Source organism: Drosophila novamexicana, unplaced genomic scaffold (assembly GCF_003285875.2).
Source record: "Drosophila novamexicana strain 15010-1031.04,08,12 unplaced genomic scaffold, DnovRS2.1 tig00000108-arrow-pilon, whole genome shotgun sequence".
Lineage (NCBI taxonomy): Eukaryota > Metazoa > Arthropoda > Insecta > Diptera > Drosophilidae > Drosophila > Drosophila novamexicana.
This window is the reverse complement of record NW_020824772.1, coordinates 3,392,407-3,418,694: the sequence shown is the minus strand read 5'-3', so window position 1 is coordinate 3,418,694 and position 26,288 is coordinate 3,392,407. Positions and strand designations below refer to the sequence as shown.

Below are 26,288 nucleotides of genomic sequence, written 5' to 3'. Positions count from 1 at the left end.
GCGGGACACTTGAAAAGCAAACTGAAGAACCATGCTCAGCGAAATTAGAAAGAAGTGCGCCAATGAATTGGGGTCAATAGGAAATGAAAAGTGAAATTTCACTTAAAGCTTACCAAAGACCGATTGCCTTTTGTTCCACACACACACACACACACACGACCACATTTTGGGGGTATTGGCAAAAGGAACTGGCAATTTAAATATCATTAATTTTTGGGTTAAGCCTTTGTGTTGAGTACTTGAAAATTGCCACCGTGTAATCAGACTTTGACAGCAACAAGAGTGCCTCCAGGCAACAACTTTGCCGATCTGATGGTCACGTTAAAAACCAATGAAACGTGTAAAGAAATTGACCAACTATGGATATAATTGGGAATAATATATTTGACATGCTGAAGCTATGATTATGTTCAAGCGAAATGCTTAATCAGTTTATTTTAATATGATCCAATAGAATAATGTCGAAGAAAGTTTCCAATTCTTATGAGACAAGATAATAATATTGAGGGAACACATTTAGAAAGTTTCTTATAAGATTAATTAATTTAATCATTGACAGCAATTTTGGCAAATATAACAAAGACCATGAATATGTGAGTATTAGCAGAGTTAAGGCTTATTATATTGCCAACACAACTTGTTAACATACATACCAAATACTTTTTACTACAGCATAAAATGCTCTGAGTGTTACTTGATTTCATGAGAATCGCATAGAGCGGCATTATTAACAAAGTCGCTTGGTGCAGCGCAGCGGGAAGTAAACTTGCTCTGCTGTTGGTTGAAGAGAACAAATGTATAGCCCGTCAGGGCTTATCTTTAAATTTTAAGCATCCCATCCTAACCCATTTTTCTTCTGTGAAAATATAACAAATTATCTATACTTGCACCCACTGTGAATCACGATCATCTAAAAAAGAAAAGCTCGTCTTTGATTAATTTTACAGATCCGAAGAAACACAATATAGTTGCACACATTAGTGTTATGAATGCCGCCGAAATTAAGTTTAAAGCAGTATATACATATATTTTTGGAATGATTTAGTTTTCAGTATACGTTAGAATACAACCTAAGTCCATAAAAGAAGTTTACCTCAGTTGCAGCCATCACAAAGATATATGCAAACAACACACCTTTGGCAAGGTTATTGGTAAGCTTTCTGAATAATTTTTGTTAACATTTTTCAATAAGTAATAAAAGTTAATAACTATTAATTATGCATGTTTTGTGTAAATTGTAAAAAAAAATGCTTGTCAAACGCTTTACGATATAATCAATTAGCACGATTTATGTTGCACTTGCTGCCACAAAGCTTGCCACCCGGCGGCAGTTCCGCTCGTTCCAGCTGCGGCTCCAAGTACCTGGACTAGCCTCAAGCGTGACTCATCTAAGAGACGATCAGCAGCATCCATTGGTAAACACAGAGTTCGTGCTAAACGAGACCTTCTGCAGTTTGGGTTGACGCATTGGAACCTGCGACTCAGTCGAGATGAACAAGAAAAGCATATTAAAAAAAAAGTACAGCCACAAAAAATGGAAGAAATAAAATAAACCCAGAAGGGAAATACTCGCATGTAAAACCAAAGTTTGACGTAATTAAAAAAGGGTGCGTGGAACGGCAACGGAGTTACATGAGCTTTTGTGTGTACTTAAGCCATAAAATCCAGCGACAACAACAACCACAGTAAAAACTGAATAAAAATAACGAGCTAATAAAAGCGCCACAGCAACAGGTGTGAACATGTGTGTGTGTGTGTGTGTGTGTGTGTGTGTGTGCTGAAAGGGCCGAGCTGGCACATTAAATTTGTTGCGGCTGATGACGCGACAACAACGTTGCTATCAATGAACAATGAGTATTAATTTTCATAAATAATCACATTAAAAATATTACTATAAGATTTGCCTATTTGTGCTATTGTTGTTGTTATTGTAGTAGTTGTTGTTGTTGTTGTTGTTCTTGTTGCTGTTGCTGTGGTTTTTGCATTGGTTAGCTAGACAGAGACTTGAGTCATCTTTAACATGGTTAAAAACGTATTATTGAAGACGGAAATGAATGCCAGGAAAAAAACAACGAAATTGTATACAAATACGCAAATAAAAAAAACGTTATGCATGGAGGTAAACAGCTGCCAAAGAATAAATTAAATTTATTATAAGACCCAGGCACAGGCGCTGGCCAACACTAGGCAGGCAAGCAGGTGCGCGGGCTGGCGACGAGTCGGTCGTTCTGGACTGGCAGAAGAATCTTTACACACATCAACATCTTAGCTGTGTTTAAATTTAAACACTGAGCTCAGCTATTCTGGCATGCCATAACCATAACCCGAAGATAGCTGCGAAAGGCCTTATCAGCTTACGACTGTTTCTATGGGGCTTACTTTCCATCACAGCATAGTCGTAGTAGCTGGAACTGAACTGGTCTCAAATTGCTGCCAAAGCGTACAGAATTTCATTTGTTTTTTATATACCCTGTAGCTATTGAAATAGGGCATAATAAAGCTGTGCCTATGTATGTGACAGAAAACAAGAAAACATTCCCGATACCATAATGTACGTATATATATATATATATCTAGCCGACCAGTTCGTTAAGCCGAGGCCGAAATTAGCTGGAGCTTATACACTATTTCGATTAATATCGATTTATATCACTTGCTCTTCGAAAATACGAAATTTGAAATATAGGTTCACAGTTTGTTTAGAAGGATCTGAAATATATTTTATTTATGGATATCTCACTGTTGCTCCAAAATGAAATTATTGATAGATTCCTCCTTTTTTGTTTAAAACCATCTTTTTGCTCTGAAAATTGTATAACGAACTGACATCAGTGCACTGTTTAGTGTACAGGGTATTCTCTAGTCGAACACCATTGACTAGAGCACTCATTAGTTTTTTACCTCCTTTTTTTAGTTTTCAACAACAATTTGGCAAACAAAACATTTGCGACGCGACCAAAAAATGATAAATGATGCGCAGTTCTGCAGTTGCCCAAAAAATAGTTGTGTTTAACGTATGTTTTAATAAAGCTTAACTAATTAAACACACTCGCACACACACACACACACACACACTCACACAAGCAGGTGTAAGCTCAAGCACACAGGTAGTACATATTTGCGTGTTTTTATATAATATAAAAAATTTATTAAATTTGTAGTTTATATTATAAAACATAATAATTAAACAAATATTGCATCAAATTTGGCATTTGAGGTTTTTGAACTTGTCGAAGGACGGAAATAAAAAACTATATTTTCAACGCATCAACATTGACAAGATAGTTGATGATAGTTTATATTAATAGAGATGTCTAAATCTTAACTTTAAGCTCAGGGTGAATCCATGCATGGCAAACTAAAACTACGAGAAAACTTCCACTAATGCGCCGTTAGATTGCTCAGGCAGGGCGAATTGTTCTTGAACAGATCCGCAAGGGTAAACAAATTTAGATAGGTGGACAGAAATGTGGCCAATAAACCAAATATCAACACGCCCATGGTGCAGGATATGTCGCATTCCAAGCGATGCAACAGACGCACCAGACGCAACCAACAGCCTTGCGTTGTATGCGGCTTGGCCGCCACCAAAAGCGGCTCCATTTCCAGCTCAATGGGATCGTAGTTGAGATCCAGCGGCAGGCTGCCATAGCTGGCCTCGGCAGCAATCCGCTGATGCACGCGCTCCATGCGCCGTATGCGACGGTACAGCAAGGGCGGCAGAATAAACACCAAGGGACCGGTGATAGTGCCACCAACCACATCCATGAGCGTATCAAAACTGGGCACAAACTCGGCCACCAGCACCTCCAGGGCCAGCACACAGGAACGTATGAGAATGCGTTTGCAGGAAAGAGCTAAATGAAAGAGCTTAAGCGACCGCTAGAGACTGGATGCCATTCCTTGACTCACACTCGGGCAACTTGAAGAAGTTCTCGATCTGCAGAAACATGGCCGAGCTGGCGACAGTCACCGAGAAGCACAGCTGCAGCGACATCAGTATCAGCATCACATAGAAGGGCACACTGGTGGGAAGCGACTGCAGCAGATTGCTGGCAACCAGGGCACCGAACTTGTAGGCGGCTATGATGGCACCAACAATGGCCACGCTGCAAGTGACTAAACAGATGGAGATCAACGTGTTGCGGCAGCCGCTTTTAGTCCAACAAGTCTTCACTTACTGGCAATGCCAACGAGCGCCGCCCAGGACACTTGCGATTTGCGTTTCATATCGATTTGCAGCGTGAGCAGCATGGGATGTATGTCGAACTGGAAGGCCAGAATGCTGTAGCTGCTCAGGATGGTCAGAAAACCAGGTAGCTCTGTAAAACCAAACAAATATATACACATACATTTATATTATTTAGTGGGAGCTTGCGCACCCATCGAGATTCCTTGAAACGGCGCTCCAATCGCAGCCGCATCGAGCAGGCAATACCAGAGCAGCCCCACAATTATAATCAATACACAAGCGGCTATAATGGCCAGGCCGCTGATAGGTGAGAAAATAAATTTCGGAATTAACCAGGTGAGAATATTTACGGATTGCCGAAGATTCAATACCCTTGCAGACATATGGAGAATTTACTTAGAGTACTTTACTTATCAAGATAGTTAAGTTATCTTGAAAAACAAAACAGTTGTTCGGAAATATTATAAATTTTCGACAACTGCGTAAGTACTAATAGTCCAAATTTAATAAATATTTCCCATTCTCATTATTTATGAGTGTACTAAAAATGTATATCAATACATATAAGATTTTCTTCTCAACAACGAGAATATGTTCTCGATTCCAGGCAAGTGTATGGATATAGGATTGTTTTAGGCGAAGAGCATAGTTGACATAGTTATAACTATTTATAATAAAATTCTTTATGGATAAGGAGAAATATGCTTATAAGATAATTTACCCAAAAGGTTTTACAAATTTTTTATGGAAACTATATAATGTAGTGTTCCAGTCCGACCACAAGTGACTAATCTCAACAGATCCATGTAAAATTATATTGCAATAGCTTTAAAATTAAAAGAATGTTTGGAAGCAGACAAACAGCTACATAAACTTAAATGAATATATCAACTTCATACGCCAGCTTGCTTAAGAATAAATATTCATAATGAAATCGGATTAGTCTCCTACGAGCCATTATGTTTTTAGTGTCTGTAAGGACCTTAAGTGCCATTGCCTGTAAAAAGATCGTATTACCGCATGTGCTTGGGACTGCCAAGCCACATGAGTGGACAGATAACGAGACCCACAACAATGGCCCAATAGCAGTAGGAGAAACTGTATTGGCCAGCGCTCATGCGGAGCACGACGGCCTCCAGATTCTCGGCAGCCATGACAATGCTGGGCACAGCCATGGCAAAGATGCTCAGGTCCAGCAGCACCGATACCAACAGGCTCACATAGGGTCCATAGGCCAGCTCTGCGAGTGCAGCATATGGGTAGTTGCGTTTCTGCAGTATTGAGGGATCCAAATACTCGGCCATAGTCCAGCATTGCGACAGCAGAAAGGATGTGTACATTTGCAGAAAGATGATGGATAAGACTAGGAGCAAGCCAAAGTAACCCAAGCGAACCAGCAGTGAGGGCAGCGTCAAAACCGGGAAGATACCAAACAGGTCCACCACATAGAGAATGGCAATGAACAAGGAAAGGCTCTCCGGCTCATCCTCGTAGGCGCGAAAGTGCGGCAAGGCGCTGAACCGAGAGCGTCTCAAAAATGGTAGCTGATCGTGTTGATGCGAGGGCTTCAACAGCACGGGCGAATGGCGCTTAGGTAATGCAAAGGACGGTGCTCGCGAGGGGCGTGGCGGGGGCTTGACATTAGAACGCCGAAAGAAAAACATTCACTCAAGCTACGAACCAAACGCGGCGACTGAAAGCGCGCAACTGATGGTGCCTCCAAGACCAGAATCAAACAATGGCAAGCAGCTTGCAACAGTTTGACACATGATATGCCAACTGGGCGAGGGTGTGCAGCAACTGGGAAGCCCTCTTGCTGCAATGTCAATGTACGTAACAAGAACGCGCAAGAACTTCAATAGGAGGTAGCAAGTTCAATGCCTTCCAGTTGATGGACTGACCCAAAGAGGAGAAAGAAATGCGCCTTCTAGTCACTGGGAGCTAAGCAACATTTAACCAGTAAATAACATTTATTTATTTTTACAATATGATATCTACAACACCGAAAACATAGTCCTTTGTAAGTATCCAGCCTGTATTATTCCGCAATTTCTCGTTTGAGCACTTTAGACCTGCTGCACTTGGGCAATCTTCTGTTTCTTGGCCTGTGTTTGCTGCAAGAGTTTCGATTGATATCATTAGCTCGGCTTTATAAATTTAACATCTTTTACTTACCTCCAAGGCGTCGTTGCTGCCGTTGTCCTTGGCCTGTACTGTTATTACCTGCACCGCCTGACCCGGTCCTGAGCGATTCAGGAGCAGCTTGGTGGTGGCCCGTGGCGTTTCGCCACAGCAAAAGACGCGCGTTGTCTGCTGCCTAAGCAGACTGTCCGACTCATCCATTAGCTGTTCCGATTGATCATTGTCCAATTTCACTGAATTCTTGTTATTATCCATGTAAACGCGATTGAAATTCAAATGATTTGGACGCACTGCATCCGTTATATACTTACTACAATCCATCATAAATGTATGCGTGTCAATACAACAACAACAACAAGTTATAGCGTGTTATATGAATGGGTTATTCTTGAAAAGTAATTGGGTGCAACCTAAGCTGATACGTACACTGGAACACCATATAACATCAGGCGTATAAGAAGTGTACATACGTGTTGTTATGTATTTACAAAAGAGTGTATATTTACATGCAAGAGCAAGAAAATGGTCAAACTATAAATTTAAAAATTTCTATTATGAATTCTCTGCTTTTGCACACTCACACTCCATGAACAGGCGCCACTGCACGAGTAGATCTTGAGTTGATTGCTGATAGTGGTAATATTGTTGCTGATGGTGGTGCTGATGTTGGTGGTGCTCCTGCGTTTGTCGATCTGTTGGTGCTAATTCTAAATGGTGCAAGGTGCAGTGCAGACAGCGTCATGCTTTGCCCTCAGGCGGAGTATCCTGCCTTCAGTATGAAATCATTGCAAAAGAGAGAGTTATAAATAGTTGGTTTTGGTGCAATAACATGGTCGCTATGTTCGGGCAGAGTGTGGCTGAGAGTCGATGGCAATGTCAGGATGCTGCATCCTGTGGCGCTAACTATGTCCAATCAGTGTACGTATCAAGTTTTAAGCGTGGTGCCAAAAATGAATGGATAGTGGGCTGAACAAAAGTGGGCACTTACGATTTCACATTGTACAAGCCCTGACGGTTTATATAACTGAGCACCAGCTCATCTAGAAGGTACTTGACCGATTCACCGCGATTTAGGAGACGACGCACCAGAGAAGAGCTGACTTCGTTGGGCACCCAGTTAGTAATAAGCGTTATGTTGCGCTACAAAATTGAATGCGTATTAATATAGGTAATCCGTTTAGCATTTTGCATACTCACCTGATATTTGCTTAGAATATCCGATTCAAATATGAATTTTTCAGGATTTGAGCCACAACGGGATATGACAACTAGTCCATGGTTCGCCACTATTTCTTCAATCTAGCAGAAACTTAGAATTATTTATTATTTCTCAGCTATGTAACATGTGTCTTACATCCTCATTGGCCCACAAGCCGGGCACTGCAAACGATTCTAGTAAATCGGCACCACATAACAGTTTTAGACTTATGGGATCACGACGTTCGCGAAGACCAAGTGGCAACCAACCAGGTAGTAGGCCATTTTGCTCCTCATCGCCCGGCGAGTTGATATAGTTGTTTAGGTAGTTCTGATGATGCTGCAGCACGGATTGTGTGCGCATCCATTGCGGCTGGTGTACCTCCCAATCGGATAAACGTATCCAGTTGGAGGTCTGAACCGCAAGCTTTATCATGGCGCAGCGATCCATCGAAGGCGCCAGTCCCTTCTTGCCATAGGAATCATGTGTGGGTGATATAATGCCACCCACAACCTTGTGTGTACCACGAAGCTCAAAGTAATCTCGTGCTATCTCTGTTTAACATGAGATTCAATGTCAATGTCAATATTGATTATCACCGGGCCGTCGTAAACAAATTACTTACCGAACAAACGCAAATGCATAGGCGTTGGAGGGCTAAAGCATCCACACGCTATGAGCGCTATGCGTGGCAACATGCAGGTTTTTTCCTCAATGAAGCCGGACATTTGCTTAATTAATGGGCAGGAGCCACCGAAACGTATATTAGTAAGTCAATAACTTCCTCGTCTTAAGTAATTTCGCCATCTGTTCACGCCGCACCACAACCTCACTAATTCGCCGCCACAGTCGATATATTTTTGTTATCGTGAGCTGCCAACCTGTGCAAATATGCGCAAGTTTGTACTTATTCGATTAGTTTCAGAACTCGTAGTACCTGTTATCGACTATAAAATTAAATATGGCGTCGTCGTGCTAAACTGCCTTTGGCTCTGGCTCTTTGACGAAAACTTTTTTGTAAAAACATTTATCATATTTATTCGTATACGTTGTGCGCTGTTAATAGTTTAAACGGGCGTGTGCTGTTTTTGCAGTTCGGTGCAACGTGCCGCCATAATCTTAGCCTTTTAAGTTAGACAAGACGAAGTGCCGAGTGCAAAAACAACGGAGAGGAAACGACGTCGACAAAATGAAAATGCATTTGTGAATTTTCGCCCCAACACTTGACTCAACATACACACAGACACACACGCACATAAGCCCAACGAACCTCAGCAAAGGATAGTTAAAAGCACGCGGCCAGCATAGGCAATAACGAAGGCCTTGGATACGGAGTAGCAGCAGAAGAAGCACCCAACAGCAACATAACACAATGGCGCTAGTTACAGTGCAACGTTCGCCAAGTGTGGCGGGCTCTTGCTCGAATTCGGTGAGTTGTATGAATTTATATATAAATATATATATGTATGTATGTGCAGTAAATGTGAAGTAGGAAGTGGGCGCAACGGGCGGCCTGCAAAATATGTGAGTTGCCCCATTTCTATGTAAGGTGCAATTTTACAGCTGCAACCAGCTACGCATTTGTTTATTTGTTTGTGTGTGTGTATGTGTATGCGTGCGCTGTAATCAAACACTCACACGCTCGCTCGCGCTCTCTCTCCCTCTCTCTATGATTTTGCTTTGTTTTGGTTACGCGTTGCTAATGTAGCTCATTTGAGTTGGGTGGTGTGTGTGTGTGTTTGTGTGTGTGCGCGTGCCTTGGCCACCGCCTATAACCACTTCCTGTGCGTGTTCCGTGTTAGTCAGTGATCCTTTTGTTGTGTATACGTGTGCCTCGCGCCCATATGGCCAATTTATTTAAATGCGAATATCATCAAAAGCGCTCCAGTCTCGCACTACGCGCCGCTCTCTGGCTGTTTGTCTTGTTGTGGGCGGTTTTGTCAGCGTCATCATCAGTCGCGCCACGATTCGCGCATCTGTTTGTTGTTTGATGTGGTAGTTGTTGTTGTTGTTTTTATGTCCAATACCTATTGAAAATGGGTAAAAAAAAAAGAAGGGTATAATAGTTTTGTGCAAATATATGTAGCAGGCAGAAGGAGGCATCTCCTCGCCCCATGTCCGTCGGCTTGCTTCAGACACTTTGAGCAGTAGATAGTGCGGGAACTTTTAGAGCTGGATATTTATATAACGTTCCTCTATATCAAACTTCTTATAGAAGGGTTTTAATTATTAACAACTACTCTCGTATCCGCCTTTTGTGTTTGAGCATATATCGTAAAATATAAGAAGTATAAAGGTAGGCTTTCGTCAAGTATTCGAATGTATACTATGGCAGCTCGAATCGGATTACAGGGTATCTATTAATTGGGAACCGTCGACTAGAGTGCTCTTTTCTTTTCTTGTTATTTATTGTTGTAACTCAACCAAATCCGAGCAGACGTCTCGACGTCGCAGCTGCCGCACCATGTCTCGCGCGCGCTCTCTTCCATTTTCAATAAATTGAAAATTTTGCATTACCTTATTTGTAGTTTTGTCAACGTCGCTCTGTGATTTTTCTTGCTGGTTCCGTTAGCGCAGTGACGGCAACGTCCTCGCCCCCCCAAAAATAGTTCTCAAGACCTTGGCTACGGCCTGCCCTTGGAATTTTTATTCATTAGACAATATTGTAAACATAAGCTACCCACCATGTAGGTGGCTACGCTCGCCTGCTCTCCGCTTCTTTCTTTCTCTCTCTCTCTCTCTCTAAATCTCTCACTGCAAAGCAATTCATCATCAAAAGTTTGTTTGGTTACGAATTTCACTTAACTCCAAAAATGTCAGAATCAGATATTATATTTTGTATACACCGTTGGGTGAGTCTGAGTCACTTAGCTGCAATCGCAATTCGCGGAAGAAGTGAAAGAAATTGAATAAGGAAATAAACAACATATGGAATGTCTTTACAGGATGGCGAGGCTGATGACGATGAGGGCAACAGTAACAATAAAAGCGAAAGGAGTGAATGCTATTTTGCTGGCAAAGGCACCGCTCTGGTGTTGGCACTCAAGGACATACCGCAACACGCGGAGCGTCGCCTTAGCACTGACTCGACGCGATCCAGCAATAGTACGCAAAGCAATAACTCGGACATACAGCTGCATTTACAGTCCATGTTCTATTTACTGCAACGTGAGGACACCTTGAAAATGGTGAGTACAATGAATATCTATTTATTGGACTATCAATTGCTCATACAGCTCTTATCTTTACAGGCTGTCAAACTGGAGTCGCAGCGTTCAAATCGTACACGCTACCTTGTGATTGCCTCGCGCAGCTGTTGCCGCACGGCGGCCAGTAGTGAGCGACGCACTAAAATCATGCGTCATAATTCTGTTAAGTCGACGGCTAGCGCAACGCCAGCACCGCCCGGCACACCTGTTGCGCAACGCCAGTTATCCGTGGATAGCCACAAGACACAGCAACTCGCTCAAGAAGAAACGGCGAAGCATCTAGCGATTAACGCCAATCGTCAAAGCCTAAAATGTGATGCCGATGGTCGGGATACGACAATTGCTGGCGCCGGCGACAGCAACAAGAATACCTCGGGTATGGAGGAATCATGCCTGCTGGGCATTGATTGCAACGAGCGGACGACCATTGGCCTAGTCGTGCCCATACTCGCGGATACCACAATTCACCTGGACGGCGACGGGTGGGTTTCGAATTAACTGTCCAAATTCCATTATTCTAATTCATTTTTTGCAGTGGTTTCAGCGTCGCCGTCTACGAGAAGACCCACATATTTAAGCCCGTATCGGTGCAAGCTATGTGGTAAGCTATTTTCTCAAAGAACTCTAAATTCACAACTATTTCATTCATTCTTTGGTCTTATAACTATAGGTCAGCGCTGCAAACGCTGCACAAAGTGTCTCGAAAGGCTCGTGAAAACAATTTCTATCCAAGCGGACCATCGCACGATTGGCTATCCATCTACGAAAGTCGCATAGAGTCGGATCAGTCGTGTTTAAACGAATGGAATGCCATGGATGCCCTCGAGAGTCGGCGCCCGCCCTCACCAGATGCCATAAGAAACAAGTAGGAAACTAAACTAAACTTGTGCCAGTTGCCAGCAGATTTAACTGCTTTGCGAATCGTTTAAAAATTTTTTGTACAGAACATGATCATAGATTATGTTTTAAATCTGTGCCTCTATTGTTTGCAGGCCAACCGCCAAGGAGGAAACTGAAAGTGTCATTAAAATGAAGCTCAAAGCAATCATGATGTCGGTGGATTTGGATGAAGTTACCTCCAAGTATATACGCGGCCGTCTAGAAGATTTATTAGATATGGATCTGGGCGAGTACAAGTCATTTATTGATGCCGAAATGCTGCGTATATTGGGCCAAATGGATGCGCCCACTGAAATATTTGATCACGTCTATTTGGGCTCGGAATGGAATGCCAGCAATTTGGAAGAGTTGCAAAAAAATGGGTAAGTTCGAAAAGAAACCAAGTTTGTTAATGCTGAAGCCAGCGAATATATATTTATATATATTTATTTTCCACACAGTGTTCGACACATTCTGAACGTTACCCGCGAGATTGATAACTTCTTTCCGGGCACCTTTGAGTACTTCAATGTGCGAGTCTATGACGACGAGAAAACGAATCTACTTAAGTACTGGGATGACACATTTCGCTATATAACTCGCGCCAAGTCCGAAGGTTCCAAGGTGCTGGTGCACTGTAAAATGGGAGTAAGTCGATCTGCTTCTGTGGTCATTGCTTATGCAATGAAGGCATACAAATGGGAGTTCCAGCGCGCCCTGGAGCATGTAAAGAAGCGTCGGAACTGCATTAAGCCGAACAAGAACTTTCTCAATCAGTTGGAAACGTACAGCGGAATGCTGGATGCAATGAAGAATAAGGAGAAGCTGCAGCGGAGCAAGAGTGAGACCAATCTGAAAAGCACAAAGGACGCACGCCTTCTGCCGGGCAGTGAGCCAACGCCACTGATACAGGCGCTCAATCAGGCCAAATCGAAATCAACTGGCGAGTCGACCGCTGAGCAACGGGACAGCAGCGAGCGTGGTCAGTATCGTCGCAGCAGCGCACAAAAACAGCGTCGCATGATGCGTCGTTCGAGCAGCACATCGCCCAAGACACAATGTGCCGTGGAAGTGATCAAGCAGCAAAGCCAATCTATGGAGAATCTAACGCCAGAACGTAGCGTGGCGGAGGAGCCGAAAAACATGCGCTTTCCAGGCAGTAATGGCGAAAACTATAGCGTCACCCAGAATCAGGTGCTGCACATACAGAAGAACACGCCCTTGTCAGTGCGTACGCGTGTCCATGATCTCGAGGCTCATCACGAGCCACCGCGTCCCAGTCTGCTGTCGCAGGCCCCAGCACAGACGCAGCCAACGCAAACACAAGGACCTGTGTGGACCTCACTGTCCAAGCTGATTACACAAACATCTTTTTCGCGTCGCGATTCTAGTACTTCGGAAGTATTCACCTCGGCTGTGGGGCAGGCGGATGAGCGGGAGAAGCGTCAACGACGCAAAACGCAATCCTGGACGGAATCGTTTGGACCCAGCGGTGGGATCATTCTTGACGCAGTGCCCCAGCAGTCAAATGTAACACCCAGTGCCGTACTTCGAACGCGCGGTCCGCGACAGCCCTCACGCCATGCCAGCTGGGGATCGGGCGACAATCGCAGCAGCTTGCCGCTGCGTACAAGTTCCTGCAGCTACTATGACAGCAACCGCAACACCACTGCCATTTTCGAGGGTGAAATTCAGGATCTAAAGCGCAGTAGCAGCAGCACCACTACGAGCAACTGCAATGCCAGTGAATCGCAGCTGGGCACAGTAAAGCGCACCAAGCAGAAATTGGAGGAGAACACGACACTGAAGAAACGCTGTCAGGAGAACGAACTGGATGATCTAGACACGGCAGCAGCGGTGGCGGTGGCAGGTGAAAAGAAATGTGCCAATCTATTTCGCAGCGCTTCCTCGGCGAGCACTACGCGCCAGCGCCAGCCATTGCGCTGCAACAGCGAGGAGCTCATGCACACAAGCGATATCGAGAACAAGAACACAGCAGCCGATTTAGTAGTAGTAATGCGCACTCAAAGCCTTGCTGTGGCCGAAGATCAGCGGATTTCGGGCAATGTGCAAATACTCAAGCAAAACTTTGAAGCCAAAGCGGTAGTGGTGGGTGCGCCGGGCATTGGCAGCACAGCTGCCGGCCCTAATGTTACTGCAACTGTTCCAATCAAGAAAGCGACACATCAATCACTGCCCTCCTCACCGGTTGCTCAGCATGCGGATCATGTGTTGGTGGACAATGTGGCTGCAAATGCAACGACGACCAAGTCATCGTCCAGCACATCAGCCAACTCGTCCGACTCCAGCGTAAGCGAAACTTATGATCGTAATGTAAAAGGTCTAGTGCATAAATATCAAAACACTTCCTATAGTAACAATCCTGCTGCGGCAACGCCAATAACCACAACACTGCCGCCACCCACCAACAACATAACCACCAATACCACCACCGCAACCATCAGCGGCACCATAAGCATCCCTAGTTTGAGACAACGCCCTCGCTCCTATTACGATCGATCGCTGTCAAACAGAGCACACGATTACAGCGAGAACCGACCACCGCCCGCACCTGCCCGACACAATGCCACTAATCTAAACCAGCTGCAACAGCATCAGCACAACACCATAGCTCATCTGCAACAATCTGAGCAGCAACAACAAGTGCAACATCGCCGTCTAGCGCAGCATGGAAAGACCCATCCACTCACTAGGCTAAGTTTACCAAAGCAAAGCTTCAACACCGCTGCATACAATACCATGTAAAGGAATGCTCTTTCTTACTACACACAATTTATCTCTCGCTCTCTCTCTCTATTTCTCTCTCTCACGGACACACACACACGCATACATACACACAGACACACATTTTGACACAGAACTCATAAAAATAGTAACTAAGCAGTACTAAAGCCATTATTATTTTTGCTTTTCAGCTCGACACTTGCCTATTATTTGTATTAATTATATGTATTTTTGCTTTTATTCACTGTTCACGTTGCGTTACATTTGTGTCTCTCTCGCCCACGCCCCCGCCCATTCTCTCACTCACTGTCTGTCTCTATTCAAAGCTCTGTACAATCCATCATTAAATTGTTTATTTGTGAAGCGTTTGTTTTAGTGATCCTATCCACAGAACCCACATCCATTTCGACATTCAATATCTAAATGTTTTGTGAAAAGTGCCGTCAGGGACGAAAAAAAAAAACAAAAACAAACTATGAAAATGAAACTGTATTTTGTATTTTTAAATTACTTGTAACTATATACATATATTTATTTTATATTATGCAAGAACTGCCTACGAATAAATGATTTATTGTATATATATGTATGTATGTGTATACACATATGTATTTCATGTGGTGAATTGTGTTTGTTCATTCGTTCGCTTCTGACTCCACCTGTGCCTGTGCCCGTTAGCTGACTCAGTCGCATTATATTTGTTTATCTGTATGTGTGTGTGCGTATGTATTTATTTTGTGTGCCGTCCAATGAACTTTGCCATCAGCTTTTACGACCAAGTTTGTATTTGCAGCCTTTACCGCATGATAGCCACGTTTCGCTACTCCTGGGCCGAGTGCAAGAAGTGAACCACCGAACCTTGATGTCACCCCACCTATGTTCTTTTAACGAGCTATCCACGAAACATATTTAATTAATTAATTTATAAAATTTGATATGTTAGTCAATTCGCGATACCAATATTAATAAATATATTTATTTTATTGCCACCAAGAGAAATGAGTCATTGTGAGTGTGTGTGTGTGTGTGTCAGCCACATGCAGCTGCGAGGGGCAGTCGTAAAAGCCAACTTCCAATTAATTAACAGGCCCACGGCCCATATTGAGTCGTAATTTTAAAATGTATCAGATTACTCAGGTATACTTAGCGTCATCGCTCACTGAGTTTGAAAATAAATTGCACAACTGTTGGCTGTTTTCAATTATCGTTAACAAAATTACACCTAGATTTTATATTTTTTGCATGTACAAAAGAACATATTTAAATTGCCGCGGTTCTGGCGAAAGTTTTGGTGTATGTGTGCAGTATTTTCTTAAGAACAGTTGGCAGCACTAGCTGTTTAAAGTATTTAAAAAATAAGAAAAGGAACTGAAAACTCAATGCTATAATGAGCTTGAGCACACTGCTTACATAGTAAACATATTGTCAATAAAAAAATTAATTTATTAAGTAAGCATTTTAATTAACTGAACTAATAACATGCATTTAGTTAAAAAAGAAGTATATTTGCAGTTGCCAAATTCGGTCACACCACAAATATCTCACACAACACAGCCACACACATACACCAATACACACGCACACAAATGCGCACTTGACTTCCACAGTTTCTTTATTTTGTGCAGAAAAAAAGTACTTAGTATTGCCGCTAAAGTAACGAAATTTATTGTGTACGCGATTACGAATGCTGCCAAAGTGTAATTTATAATGCCAGCAGCTGCTACAAACAGCAGCTAATTAAATATTTTGTTACGGACTTGGATTTGGAGTTGTTGTCATACCCATCCCCTCCGTTACGATTGTACGTGGCGTTTGCGAAACCGAATCTGAGTCTGAATCGGTCAACAAGCGGTCGAGGTCGTAGGCAAGCGAGTACTAATAGATTTTTATTGTCACGGTGGGCTCAAGCACGGCAGCGGGGCAGACCGATTGTGAGCATGGCGGACGCTGCGGCAAAGCCAGCGGCCGAAAAGGGCGGAGGCGATCCCCAAATGAAGGGCTGGCTGCTCAAGTGGACCAACTACATCAAGGGCTACCAGCGTCGCTGGTTTGTGCTATCCAAGGGTGTGCTGAGCTACTATCGCAACCAATCAGAGATCAATCACACATGCCGCGGTACGATATCGCTCCATGGTGCGCTCATACACACCGTGGATTCGTGCACGTTTGTCATCTCAAACGGCGGCACACAAACCTTCCACATCAAAGCGGCCAATGAGGTCGAGCGGCAGTCGTGGGTGACATCGTTGGAGCTGGCCAAAGTGAAGGCCATACGCGCCATTGAAAGCGAAGAGGAGGAGGCCGAGGAGACGGCGCAGGTGGTGCCCAGTCAGGAGATCAACACTGTGGTGCGCGACCTCACCGAACGCCTGGAGAACATGCGCACATGCTACGATCTGATAACCAAGCACGGCGCAGCACTTCAGCGAGCACTAAACGATCTGGAATCAAATGAGGAGGAATCACTGGCGAGTCGTACAAAGATTGTCAACGAGCGCGCCACACTCTTCAGAATCACATCAAATGCAATGATCAATGCGGGCAATGACTATCTGCGATCGGCTGAATCGCAAGGCCACAAATGGTCCAAGATGTTACACCATGAGCGTGAGCAGCGCCAGCGACTGGAAGAGATCATTGAGCAGATGGCCAAGCAGCAGTCGCAAATGGAGCAGGCTGCCGTGCTGGTGCGCCGCAACAAGCCGCTGCCGTTGGCATCGTCCAGCACAACTATGTCTATAAACTCAGGGCCCCCCGGCACGAATTTAACCTCAGACGACGAGACCGAATTTTTCGATGCCGAGGAATACGGATACGGCCGAACAGGCGAATCGCCAATAGACGGCACGTTCATACTGAAGCTTAACAAACGACGCAGCAGTTCCGAGGATCACGTCGGCTCCGAGGGCCAGACAGGCAGTTCATCGGAAAGCGACGAGCAGAAGCGCACCATTCAAACCGTACAGCAAGTGTGTCTTATCAGCGCAGCACGCGTGGCCTCCGGTGACGACGACGAAGCAGACAAAGTTGAGCGCGTCTCGAACGCCAACCCAGATGAATTACCAAGTAGCAGTGCGAGGGCGAGCGGGGGTAGCAAGCAGCTGGTGCCGGCCAGGAATCGGCGCACGTCTGTGCCGGACAAGCCTAACTATCCGCTAAGCCTCTGGTCAATCATGAAAAACTGCATTGGCAAGGATCTGTCCAAAATACCTATGCCCGTTAATTTCAACGAGCCGCTCTCCTTGCTACAGCGCCTAGTCGAGGATTATGAGTATGCCGAAATCTTGGATCATGCTGCATCGTGCACCGATGAGAGCGAGCAGTTGGCCTATTTGGCGGCCTTTACGGTATCCGCGTATGGGACGACAGCGATTCGCACTGGCAAACCATTTAATCCATTGCTGGGTGAGACATACGAATGTGACCGTAGGGATGATCTAGGCTGGCGCTGCTTGGCTGAACAGGTGTCACATCATCCGCCCGTAGCTGCTTTGCACTGTGAGGGAAAGAATTGGGTATGCTGGCAGGAGTTTTCCATGACGAGCAAGTTTCGCGGCAAATATTTGCAGGTAAGTTTTTCTCATAGTTGACCAAAAAAAAATTACCCATCCGTTTGTTTAGGTTAATCCGCTTGGCGGGGCATACGTTTTGTTCCCTAAAAGTGGTCATCGCTACTCCTGGCACAAAGTGACAACCACTGTAAATAACATAATCGTCGGCAAGCTCTGGGTAGATCAGCACGGAACGATGGAGATAGTGGGCACCAATGCAGCGCATGGAAATAAGTGCATCCTAAACTATATACCCTACTCCTACTTCAGCCGTGATGTACAGCGCAGCGTGAAAGGCGTGGTAGTCAATCGCAATAAGGATGCTAAGTGGGTGGTACGTGGTACCTGGGATGACAAAATCGAAATAGCACCCGTCTTGCACACCAGCGGCACAGCGGAGGGTCCTACCTACACCACTGGCGAGTACAAGGTTGCATGGAAACGTCGCGCGGCTCCACCAGAGTCGGAAAAGTATTACAACTTCACCACATTTGCCTGTCAGCTTAACGAGCCGGAAGAAGGTGTAGCGCCCACAGACTCGCGTCTTCGTCCCGATCAGCGACTTATGGAGGAAGGTTTATGGGAGGAAAGCAACAAGGAGAAAGTGCGCCTTGAAGAGAAACAGCGAACGGCGCGAAGAGAACGTGAAACTGAAGCCGAACAGGCTGCTGCCGAGGGACGACCCTATCCAGCGTACGAGCCCATGTGGTTCAAGCGTGAAAAGGAAGAGGGTAGCGATAATTTTGTGCACGTCTGCAAGAACACATACTGGGAGGCTAAGGCGGCTCAAAACTGGAGCGGCTGTCCAGATATCTACTAATAGCTGAACTCTATGTGAATTATTTCAATACGCAAGCCTCGAAACTTCGCTCTCAATCCCTTAACAAACAAACAAAAAATAATAAAAGAAACAACTCCCCAAGACACTCACAGTCAAGCATAAATAACTTTTACTGAACTATAAACTAATCGATGTAATAACATTTTTTCAACTACTTAGTGCATATATAAATTAATTATTGTAATGTAGCTGCAAATGTTGGAACTGAAATGTTTTTATGGCAAGTTAATCTCAAAATCGCATCGCATTGATTGCGTTTATCAAATTGTATTTTGTTCGGTTTTTTATTTAATCTTTGCTTTAATCAGTTAATTACTTATGGCACATAGACCTTACCATCCAAAAATTAAACATACATATACATACATATATCTAATCTATATACATATGTAGACATGTGCAAGTGAAAAGCGAACCAGCTTTTCACTCTAAAGAATAACAACAGCAACAACAACAACAAGTAGAAGAAGACACACGAAATGAGTTTTCCGGTAGCCGATAATTGTTTTTGCCTTTGTTGTGTATATAAATAAATATATAAAAGAGAATGAAAAAGGTTCTAAACAATGCAACGAGAATATGTTAAATGTTATATATTTATGCAATTTATTATTAAAGTATTATTTTAAATAAAGCAAAAATAATGTGGTTAAACAATGAGCTTACACATACGAGAATACCCGTTCACAAATCCTAACCTACGGTTCAACCATTTCTCAGCTACAAAACAACACCCGTGGCACCACCTTTCTCAGCGTCCGCGATAATGCACTATCTACTGAGTCAGTGTCCAAAACTGAGGCCTTATCTGGCTGACTAGCAAAATGTTTGGCAGATAAGAGCTGAATGTGGTCTCGATGCCAACTGGGGAGTCGTCGTTTGTCAGTTGTATTCAATAATTCGCAAGGGATTGAATATGTCTGGCGAGCGAGCGCAGCACCGACAGCGTCGGAACAGCTCAAACATGAGCACGGACTGCGCCATCGAGACCTCCAGTGGCAACAAACTAAGATCATCCCAAAAGTCACGCAGACGAGGGCGAGCTGCCAGTCATGCTTCAATCGAAGGCAACCCGGAAATGAAGGGCTGGCTGCTAAAGTACACAAATTACGTGAAGGGTTATCAGCGACGCTGGTTTGTGCTCTCCAACGGTGTACTCAGCTACTACCTCGACCAGTCTGAAGTCCATCAAACCTCTCGCGGCTCGATAGCGCTCAAAGCTGCCCTCATTGAAAACGTGGACCCTTGCACCTTTGCCATTTCCGATGGTAGCCAACAAACCTTTCGCATCAAAGCCGTAAGTGAGGTGGAACGTAAAAGATGGATTGCATCATTGGAGCTGGCCAGAACCACGGCCACACAAGCGAATGAAATCGTTAATCCACCTTCAACAGGTGGCTTGAACGAGGCCAGCGAGAAGCAGGTGCAAATCAGGTGTCGGCGCACGCGTGTGCCGGACAAGCCCAACTATCCGCTCAACCTGTGGACACTGATGAAGAACTGCATTGGCAAGGATCTGTCCAAAATACCTATGCCCATCAATTTCAACGAGCCGATATCCATGCTACAGCGCCTAGTCGAGGATTACGAGTACTCGGAAGTGCTGGACACTGCCGCCGCCTGCACTGATGAGTGCGAGCAATTGGCCTATTTGGCGGCCTTTACAGTTTCGGCGTATGCGACGGCAGCGAGTCGCATCAACAAACCCTTTAATCCGTTGCTAGGCGAGACCTATGAATGCGACCGCACGGACGATCTTGGCTGGCGCTGCTTGGCCGAGCAGGTGTCGCATCATCCGCCCGTAGCCGCACTGCACTGCGAGAGCAAGGAGTGGGTTAGTTGGCAAGAGTTCTCCCTGACGAGTAAGTTCCGTGGGAAGTATTTGCAGGTAAGTTTTTCCCATACGTAGCTGATTCATTTTCGTTACTCACCTTCCATTTTGGCTTGAGCAGGTAAATCCGGTTGGCGGCGCCTACGTTTCGTTCCCCAGCACCGGACGTCGCTATTGCTGGCGTCGTGTGACAACTACTGTGAACAACATTATCGTCGGAAAGCTCTGGGTGGATCTGCACGGAGAAATGGAAATCATTGGCAGTGGTGCGGCGCATGGATACAAGTGCATCCTAAACTATATACCATACTCATACTTCGGCCGTGAGGTGCAGCGCAGCATCAAAGGCGTTGTACTCAATCGCAATAAGGAGGCCAAATGGTTGCTGCGTGGCACCTGGGACGACAAAATCGAAATAGCACCCGTTTTGCACACCAGTGGCACACATAAGAGCCCCAGCTATACCACTGGCGAGTACAAGGTTGCCTGGCAGCGTCGGCCAGCTGCACCAGAATCGGAAAAGTTTTACAACTTTCCCACGTTTGCCTGTCAGCTTAACGAGCCGGAGGAAGGTGTCGCGCCCACGGACTCGCGCCTGCGACCCGATCAGCGTTGCATGGAGGAAGGCGCCTGGGACAAAAGCAATCAGGAGAAATTGCGGCTCGAGGAAAAGCAGCGAGCGGCGCGAAAACAGCGGGAGGAGAAGGAAAAACAGGCGGCAGCGGAAGGACGATCTTATCCAGCATATGAGCCCATGTGGTTCAAGCGCGAGAGAGAGGAGGGTAGCAAAGAATTTTTGCACATCTCCAAGAATACATATTGGAAGGCCAAGGCAGCCCAAGACTGGAGCGGTTGTCCGAATATTTTTTAACAGCTGCGTGATATACTTTTACAAAAAAACAACAATGGGACGGAAAATGCGCAATCAACCCACAATATCTAATCTTCAGACAAAGAACTCGTTGAGTTCCGCCAAAAAAAGACCTGAGCAATCCAAAGAGAAATGTTATAAAGTTTACGCAATTTATTGGTAAAGTATTATTTAAATAAAGCAAACTGTTGAGTTGTGGTTGAAACAATCGTAAAGAGTCATCCATGTACATTCAGTAACACCTGCGGTATCGCCTTCCTCAATGTGCACGATAAGGCGTCGTCTGTTGACTCGGTAATCAGTTAATCCAACGCGACCAATTCGGCACCTCGATTTATTAATGCCAACCATTATCTACACTAACTACTTACTAATGGTTAAAAATAGATAACGGTGAATGCTGGTCACGATGGCAGCCGCAAGGGTGACGCTTTAATTGTGTTCGGTGGTTTGGGAAGTTATGAATATGTCCAATGATTTAAGTAGCGCCTCCACTGACGGATCACGGCCTTGGAAGCGACGGAATACTTCCGCCGTGGGCACAGAGCCGCCATAACTGAGGAAAGTTTGCTTATAGCGTTTACCCACTGTGGCGTAGTGTTCGTCGTTGCGCTGCTCCGCAAATCCGCTCGAGATGTCGGCGGCAATTAGCTTGGAATACAAATGACTAAAATGTGCCGCCGCCCAGTCGCCAGCAAAAATGTCGGTCATGGAGCAGGGATGTGCGTCTTTCTTGTCGAGTGGCATACAGTGATACACTGGCCAGATTTTGCGTACAATTTCCAGCCAAAAGGCGCCAGAGCGATGCAATTCGACGTCCAGATCGGCCAAATACAATTCCTGGCACAGATTATACCCTGACAGCTGCGTTTTCAGCAGGCGCGTCTTTTGGGCAAGCTCAGCATCAATGATCTGATCGTTGGCGTAATGACCGGACAAAGTCTGCAGCACTGCGGCGTCGTCTAGGAAGTTGCTCATCACATAACCCGACACTTGCGAGGCATCCCACTCAATGTTGGATAGACCCGCCAGTTCGCTGTAGCCCGCTTGCGTCAGCAGATGCTGCAGCGCCGTGCCAAAGGTCTTGAATACCATTTGCAAATCGTCGAAGCCCAACAGCGTGGGCTTGCCCTGCGTCGGCTCTGTAAAGTTAAAGATGAGTGCGCAGAGTGGGGTGAGGCCGGCTGTTTTGTTGCTATTGCGTATGCCCACCATCCAGCCATTGTTACGGCCAAATTTATGCTCCTTGGAATAGCAATCCACATAGAAGCCGCCAACGGGCGTTGAACTGTTGCTGGCATCGCCATCGTACACATTAAAGAACTTGACAGCCGGATGCCACACCTCCGTCTTGGGCTGCTCCGAAATGCGTATATTGAAGAGCTTTTCGCTTAATGCAAAAAGACCGGAGAGCACGCGTGGCAGGGGGAAGTACTCTCGCAGCTTGTCCTCCACCAGCTGATGCTCGGCGACAAGCTGTTTGCGCGCCCAATAGCTAATATCGTATGCCTCCAGTTTGTGTTCAGCACCATTTAAGCTGGCAAACTTTTGCAACGCCTCAAGTTCTACACTCTGAGCGGGTCCCGCGAATTTCAGCAACTTGGCAAAGACTTGCTTCAGGTTTTCTACACTGCCAATCATTTTAGTTTGCATGGACATGTCTGCGTAGTTGGTATAGCCCAACAGATTAGCCTGGCGCTTGCGTAAGGCGCGTATCTTCTCCAGATGCGTGCTGTTCTCTAGTGCTTTATCCTGTTGCTGAGATGCTTTTAGAGCATTGGCGCGCCACACATTCCAGCGCTGCAGACGATCGGGACAGTATTTGAGAAAGCCCTCAACAATTGGCGGCTGAAGCGTTATTTTCCATGGACCTTCGAGTGGTTGACTGGGATCCCGGGCCGTGGCCTCCAGCAGCGTTGGCGGAAAGTCGCGAACCAGCTGGAAATCATTGACCACATGCGCAAATGCGTGCACAGCCATGTTAACTTTATTTTTGAAGTTACCACGCTCACGGCCCAACTGCGTTAGCAATTCCTTGAGCCCATCTTGACCGTCCTTGCTCAGCGATAGGCCATTTAATTTGCCCTCAAGTAAAAACTTTTGGCGCAAACGTTGCTCAGCTTCACCTGCTTGATCTTCTTGCTCCAGCAGAGCCGTGTACACTGTTTTGTTGCAGAATTTGGCAGCACGTGCATTGCGCGCTCGTTCGTGTATATTCATATAAGACTTGGTAGGTATCAGCGTGCTGTTGCCCAGGTAGAGCGCTTTGGCCACACCCCAGGTCGTCTCCAATGGCGCAGTAACTGCATCCAGTTCTCTGTATATATCGGCACCTTTGAGCTGCTTGCCACTTTTGATATCCTGCTCAAGCAATTTGACTGACTTCTCCACGGCCGACGCCTGCTGGCCAATGGCGCCCAGACACATCTCGATGGTGATATCGCTGAATGCCGGCAGCCCATTTGGCATAAGTAGTCCCTCGCCCATTTGACCATCTTCGCCGATTTCGGGCACGCTGCAAGCGGCAAAATGTATTAATTGTACTTGGTCCGCAGCCCGAATCCCAACACTTACAGCACAATATAGCCCGGCCGGCAGGGAGTAGAGTGTAAGCAACGTTGCGCGGCATTCGCAAGCGCCGCATGGCGCTGTCGCAATATGTTCAACATGTCTTAAATACGAATTTAAAACTAATTATTATTTACAATTAGAAAAATGCGTGCGGCCAAATTTTTCGGCAGCCAGCGTTTACACAACACTCTCAGCTGTTCTGCTTCCTTACTACTCTAAAAGCCGATATATGCTATCGCCCCTATTGAGTTTATATATCGTAGCTGTGAAAAGTTTAATTTTAATGTAATTTACCCTTTGTCTGTTTTAGTTTTACATCAATCAAATTGCAAATTAAAATATATTTTTATAGCTGGACTCAAGTCTAAAAAAAAGTGAATTTAAAATCGATAACACACCAATCACAGCTTAAGTATCGATAATAAAAGTATCGAATATCAAAGCTTGGCGCCAAAAAAAACCTTTTAAAGTTTCAGTAGCGCTTGTAAGCTACTGTTGTGCGTTTATGTACATACAAGGTAAATTCATAGTAAGTATGGTAGTAATTAGTAGCTAAGTATAAAATAAATGTAAAATGTAAAATCGAGTAGTAGATTAAAAGAGATGTAAAGATAATTGAGGATAAGCATAACTTAAACTAACATCCCAAGCCTTTGTATTGACAGCCATTGTGGGTCAAAGGCATGCCATTAAGATTGCTAACAATCTCTTTATTTTCCTCCTGTTCATCTTGCAATGTCGTGGCATTAAACTTCAATTTGACGGCATAGCCAAAATACCGTTCAAATCCGTTGATGGGCTGCGTGCTGATGGTGACCAAATGTCGGAATTTATAGTGCACCCAATTTCGGTAGTTTATCACTGACTGAGGCACTTTTACAATGCTGGCCAATATGGATCCACTAATTTTGGAGGAGTCCAAGTCCACTAGCTTCGACAGCTTCAGAAAGGCCATTTCAAAGCCTTGCTTCACATCAAGTGCTCCAAACGAACTGCGTCCTATGTCATTTGTCGGCGTGATGGGATCTTCAATCGTCAGCACCGACAACCAGTTGTAATCGCCGAAGGTGCTCTGCAGCACACACTTCTCCACGCTGCCACCACTGCCTCGCACAGATATTCCATACTTAAAGTAGTCAAACTTGCGTCCATAAAAGTCCAGGAACTTAAGTAGTAGCTTTCCCAATTTGTTATCATTTTTACAGGTCTTCGTTTCGCTTAGAGACTGCTGCTGCAGGAAGCTGATGCACATGAGGGTGACGGCATATGAGGAAATACCGCCTGAGCTGTATACCTCATTTAAGCCTTGCAGCATTAGATATTGCTTTAGAATTATGACCAGCTTGGGTAGCTCTGGAAACTGCTCGATAAACCGCTGAACCAGCTCCGCCGCCTTCACGCCCGTCGTCGTATTAAATGAAATGTCAAACTTGATTTCCGAAATGCGTTCCGTAAACTTTACGACCGGAACTGAGGCCTTGTCCAGGACATTCACATTGTCGGCAACGCCTCGCGCCATCAGCGCATTTTTCAGTTCGAGCAACGGTGCGCCGTGCCAGTAAAAGTTATTAACTGCAATATCAATATCAGAGATCGGCAGATTTAGGCCGGTGCGAAAGGACCCAAAGACTTCAATGCAGGCCTCCGGCCAAATGCTGAGGACAACCCTCTCGATACGGTGCACTGCTTCCATTCGCATCATATATTCCGTTGGCGTCGATACGATGTAGTTGTAAAAATGCTCGATCTCCTGATGGAGTGCGGCTACCCCGCTGCCATATTCAAAGTTCGGCATCAGCCAGGGCTCCCGCTGATCTGTGACTTTGCTCATCTTGCTGCCTCCTTAAATGTTATAAATTTAAATAAAGTTAAGAGTCGTAAATCCACTCTCGTATTATATTTTTGATAACAATTCCAATTAAAACTTACGCTATGGCAATGTAAGTACGTCGATTCGCAATTCCAATTCGTAATTTGTTTTTTTTTTTTTCAATTTCTCTTCAAACCGAATAGCAAGAACAAGACAAATGCCAAAGCCAGCGCCGTTATACAGAGTTGCCACCCAGTTCATTTCGTGCCGAAAAATTCACTGGCGTGTGCTCTTCAAACTCGCTTATCGCGAACAATGTTAGGACATGATGTAATTGAACCAAACAAACTTAACCATAAAAACTGAACTCTGATAAGAATTGTTACTTTTTTGGGTTTTTTGAAAAATATTTATGCTAGAAACATTATTAATATACTGCAAAGGCATG

The 26,288-nt window shown here is 44.9% G+C and overlaps 7 protein-coding genes across 16 annotated transcripts; 3 read left to right on the top strand and 4 right to left on the bottom strand.

Moving 5' to 3' along the window:
* Window positions 1-3,381: 3,381 nt before the first annotated feature.
* LOC115771694 (sodium-coupled neutral amino acid transporter 1) lies at window positions 3,382-5,856 on the bottom strand. Its single transcript, XM_030717511.1, has 5 exons — window positions 5,210-5,856; window positions 4,383-4,492; window positions 4,182-4,322; window positions 3,913-4,119; window positions 3,382-3,857 (listed from the first exon to the last, which is right to left on the bottom strand). The coding sequence occupies exons 1-5, from the start codon at window positions 5,854-5,856 to the stop codon at window positions 3,382-3,384; spliced, it is 1,581 nt and encodes a 526-aa protein (XP_030573371.1).
* A 291-nt stretch (window positions 5,857-6,147) lies between these two features.
* LOC115772037 (nicotinamide/nicotinic acid mononucleotide adenylyltransferase 3) lies at window positions 6,148-8,397 on the bottom strand. Of its 3 annotated transcripts, none has more exons than XM_030717974.1 (6): window positions 8,158-8,397; window positions 7,689-8,086; window positions 7,532-7,633; window positions 7,323-7,474; window positions 6,368-6,644; window positions 6,148-6,306 (listed from the first exon to the last, which is right to left on the bottom strand). In XM_030717974.1, the coding sequence occupies exons 1-6, from the start codon at window positions 8,258-8,260 to the stop codon at window positions 6,259-6,261; spliced, it is 1,080 nt and encodes a 359-aa protein (XP_030573834.1). In that variant the 5' UTR covers window positions 8,261-8,397; the 3' UTR covers window positions 6,148-6,258. The 3 variants fall into 3 exon arrangements, 2 of the variants coding, with proteins under 2 accessions (XP_030573834.1, XP_030573835.1); XR_004019014.1 differs by lacking the exon at window positions 6,148-6,306 and adding an exon at window positions 6,916-7,103 and having other exon boundaries at window positions 6,562-6,761; window positions 8,158-8,389; XM_030717975.1 differs by lacking the exon at window positions 6,148-6,306 and having other exon boundaries at window positions 6,562-7,103; window positions 8,158-8,389.
* Window positions 8,398-8,497: 100 nt separating this feature from the next.
* Window positions 8,498-15,359, top strand: LOC115772034 (protein phosphatase Slingshot). 8 transcript variants are annotated; one of them, XM_030717969.1, is made up of 8 exons: window positions 8,498-8,961; window positions 10,478-10,720; window positions 10,784-11,223; window positions 11,277-11,342; window positions 11,412-11,606; window positions 11,734-12,003; window positions 12,082-13,930; window positions 15,159-15,359. In XM_030717969.1, the coding sequence occupies exons 1-8, from the start codon at window positions 8,905-8,907 to the stop codon at window positions 15,276-15,278; spliced, it is 3,240 nt and encodes a 1,079-aa protein (XP_030573829.1). In that variant the 5' UTR covers window positions 8,498-8,904; the 3' UTR covers window positions 15,279-15,359. The 8 variants fall into 8 exon arrangements, with proteins under 8 accessions (XP_030573829.1, XP_030573828.1, XP_030573830.1 ...); XM_030717968.1 differs by lacking the exon at window positions 15,159-15,359 and adding an exon at window positions 14,757-15,152; XM_030717970.1 differs by lacking the exon at window positions 15,159-15,359 and adding an exon at window positions 14,757-14,875 and having other exon boundaries at window positions 8,499-8,961; window positions 12,082-13,961.
* A 505-nt stretch (window positions 15,360-15,864) lies between these two features.
* Window positions 15,865-19,396, top strand: LOC115772036 (oxysterol-binding protein 2-like). The gene is made up of 2 exons (XM_030717973.1): window positions 15,865-17,934; window positions 17,987-19,396. Exons 1-2 carry the CDS (start codon window positions 16,303-16,305, stop codon window positions 18,734-18,736), a joined length of 2,382 nt encoding a protein of 793 aa, XP_030573833.1. The 5' UTR covers window positions 15,865-16,302; the 3' UTR covers window positions 18,737-19,396.
* A 235-nt stretch (window positions 19,397-19,631) lies between these two features.
* Window positions 19,632-21,499, top strand: LOC115771795 (oxysterol-binding protein 1-like). Its single transcript, XM_030717665.1, has 2 exons — window positions 19,632-20,645; window positions 20,710-21,499. Exons 1-2 carry the CDS (start codon window positions 19,674-19,676, stop codon window positions 21,457-21,459), a joined length of 1,722 nt encoding a protein of 573 aa, XP_030573525.1. The 5' UTR covers window positions 19,632-19,673; the 3' UTR covers window positions 21,460-21,499.
* A 95-nt stretch (window positions 21,500-21,594) lies between these two features.
* LOC115771794 (oligopeptidase A) lies at window positions 21,595-24,220 on the bottom strand. The gene is made up of 2 exons (XM_030717664.1): window positions 24,034-24,220; window positions 21,595-23,974 (listed from the first exon to the last, which is right to left on the bottom strand). The coding sequence occupies exons 1-2, from the start codon at window positions 24,126-24,128 to the stop codon at window positions 21,892-21,894; spliced, it is 2,178 nt and encodes a 725-aa protein (XP_030573524.1). The 5' UTR covers window positions 24,129-24,220; the 3' UTR covers window positions 21,595-21,891.
* A 238-nt stretch (window positions 24,221-24,458) lies between these two features.
* LOC115771620 (inactive non-canonical poly(A) RNA polymerase protein Trf4-2) lies at window positions 24,459-26,047 on the bottom strand. The gene is made up of 2 exons (XM_030717398.1): window positions 25,960-26,047; window positions 24,459-25,872 (listed from the first exon to the last, which is right to left on the bottom strand). The coding sequence occupies exon 2, from the start codon at window positions 25,859-25,861 to the stop codon at window positions 24,668-24,670; it is 1,194 nt and encodes a 397-aa protein (XP_030573258.1). The 5' UTR covers window positions 25,862-25,872; window positions 25,960-26,047; the 3' UTR covers window positions 24,459-24,667.
* Window positions 26,048-26,288: the final 241 nt, after the last annotated feature.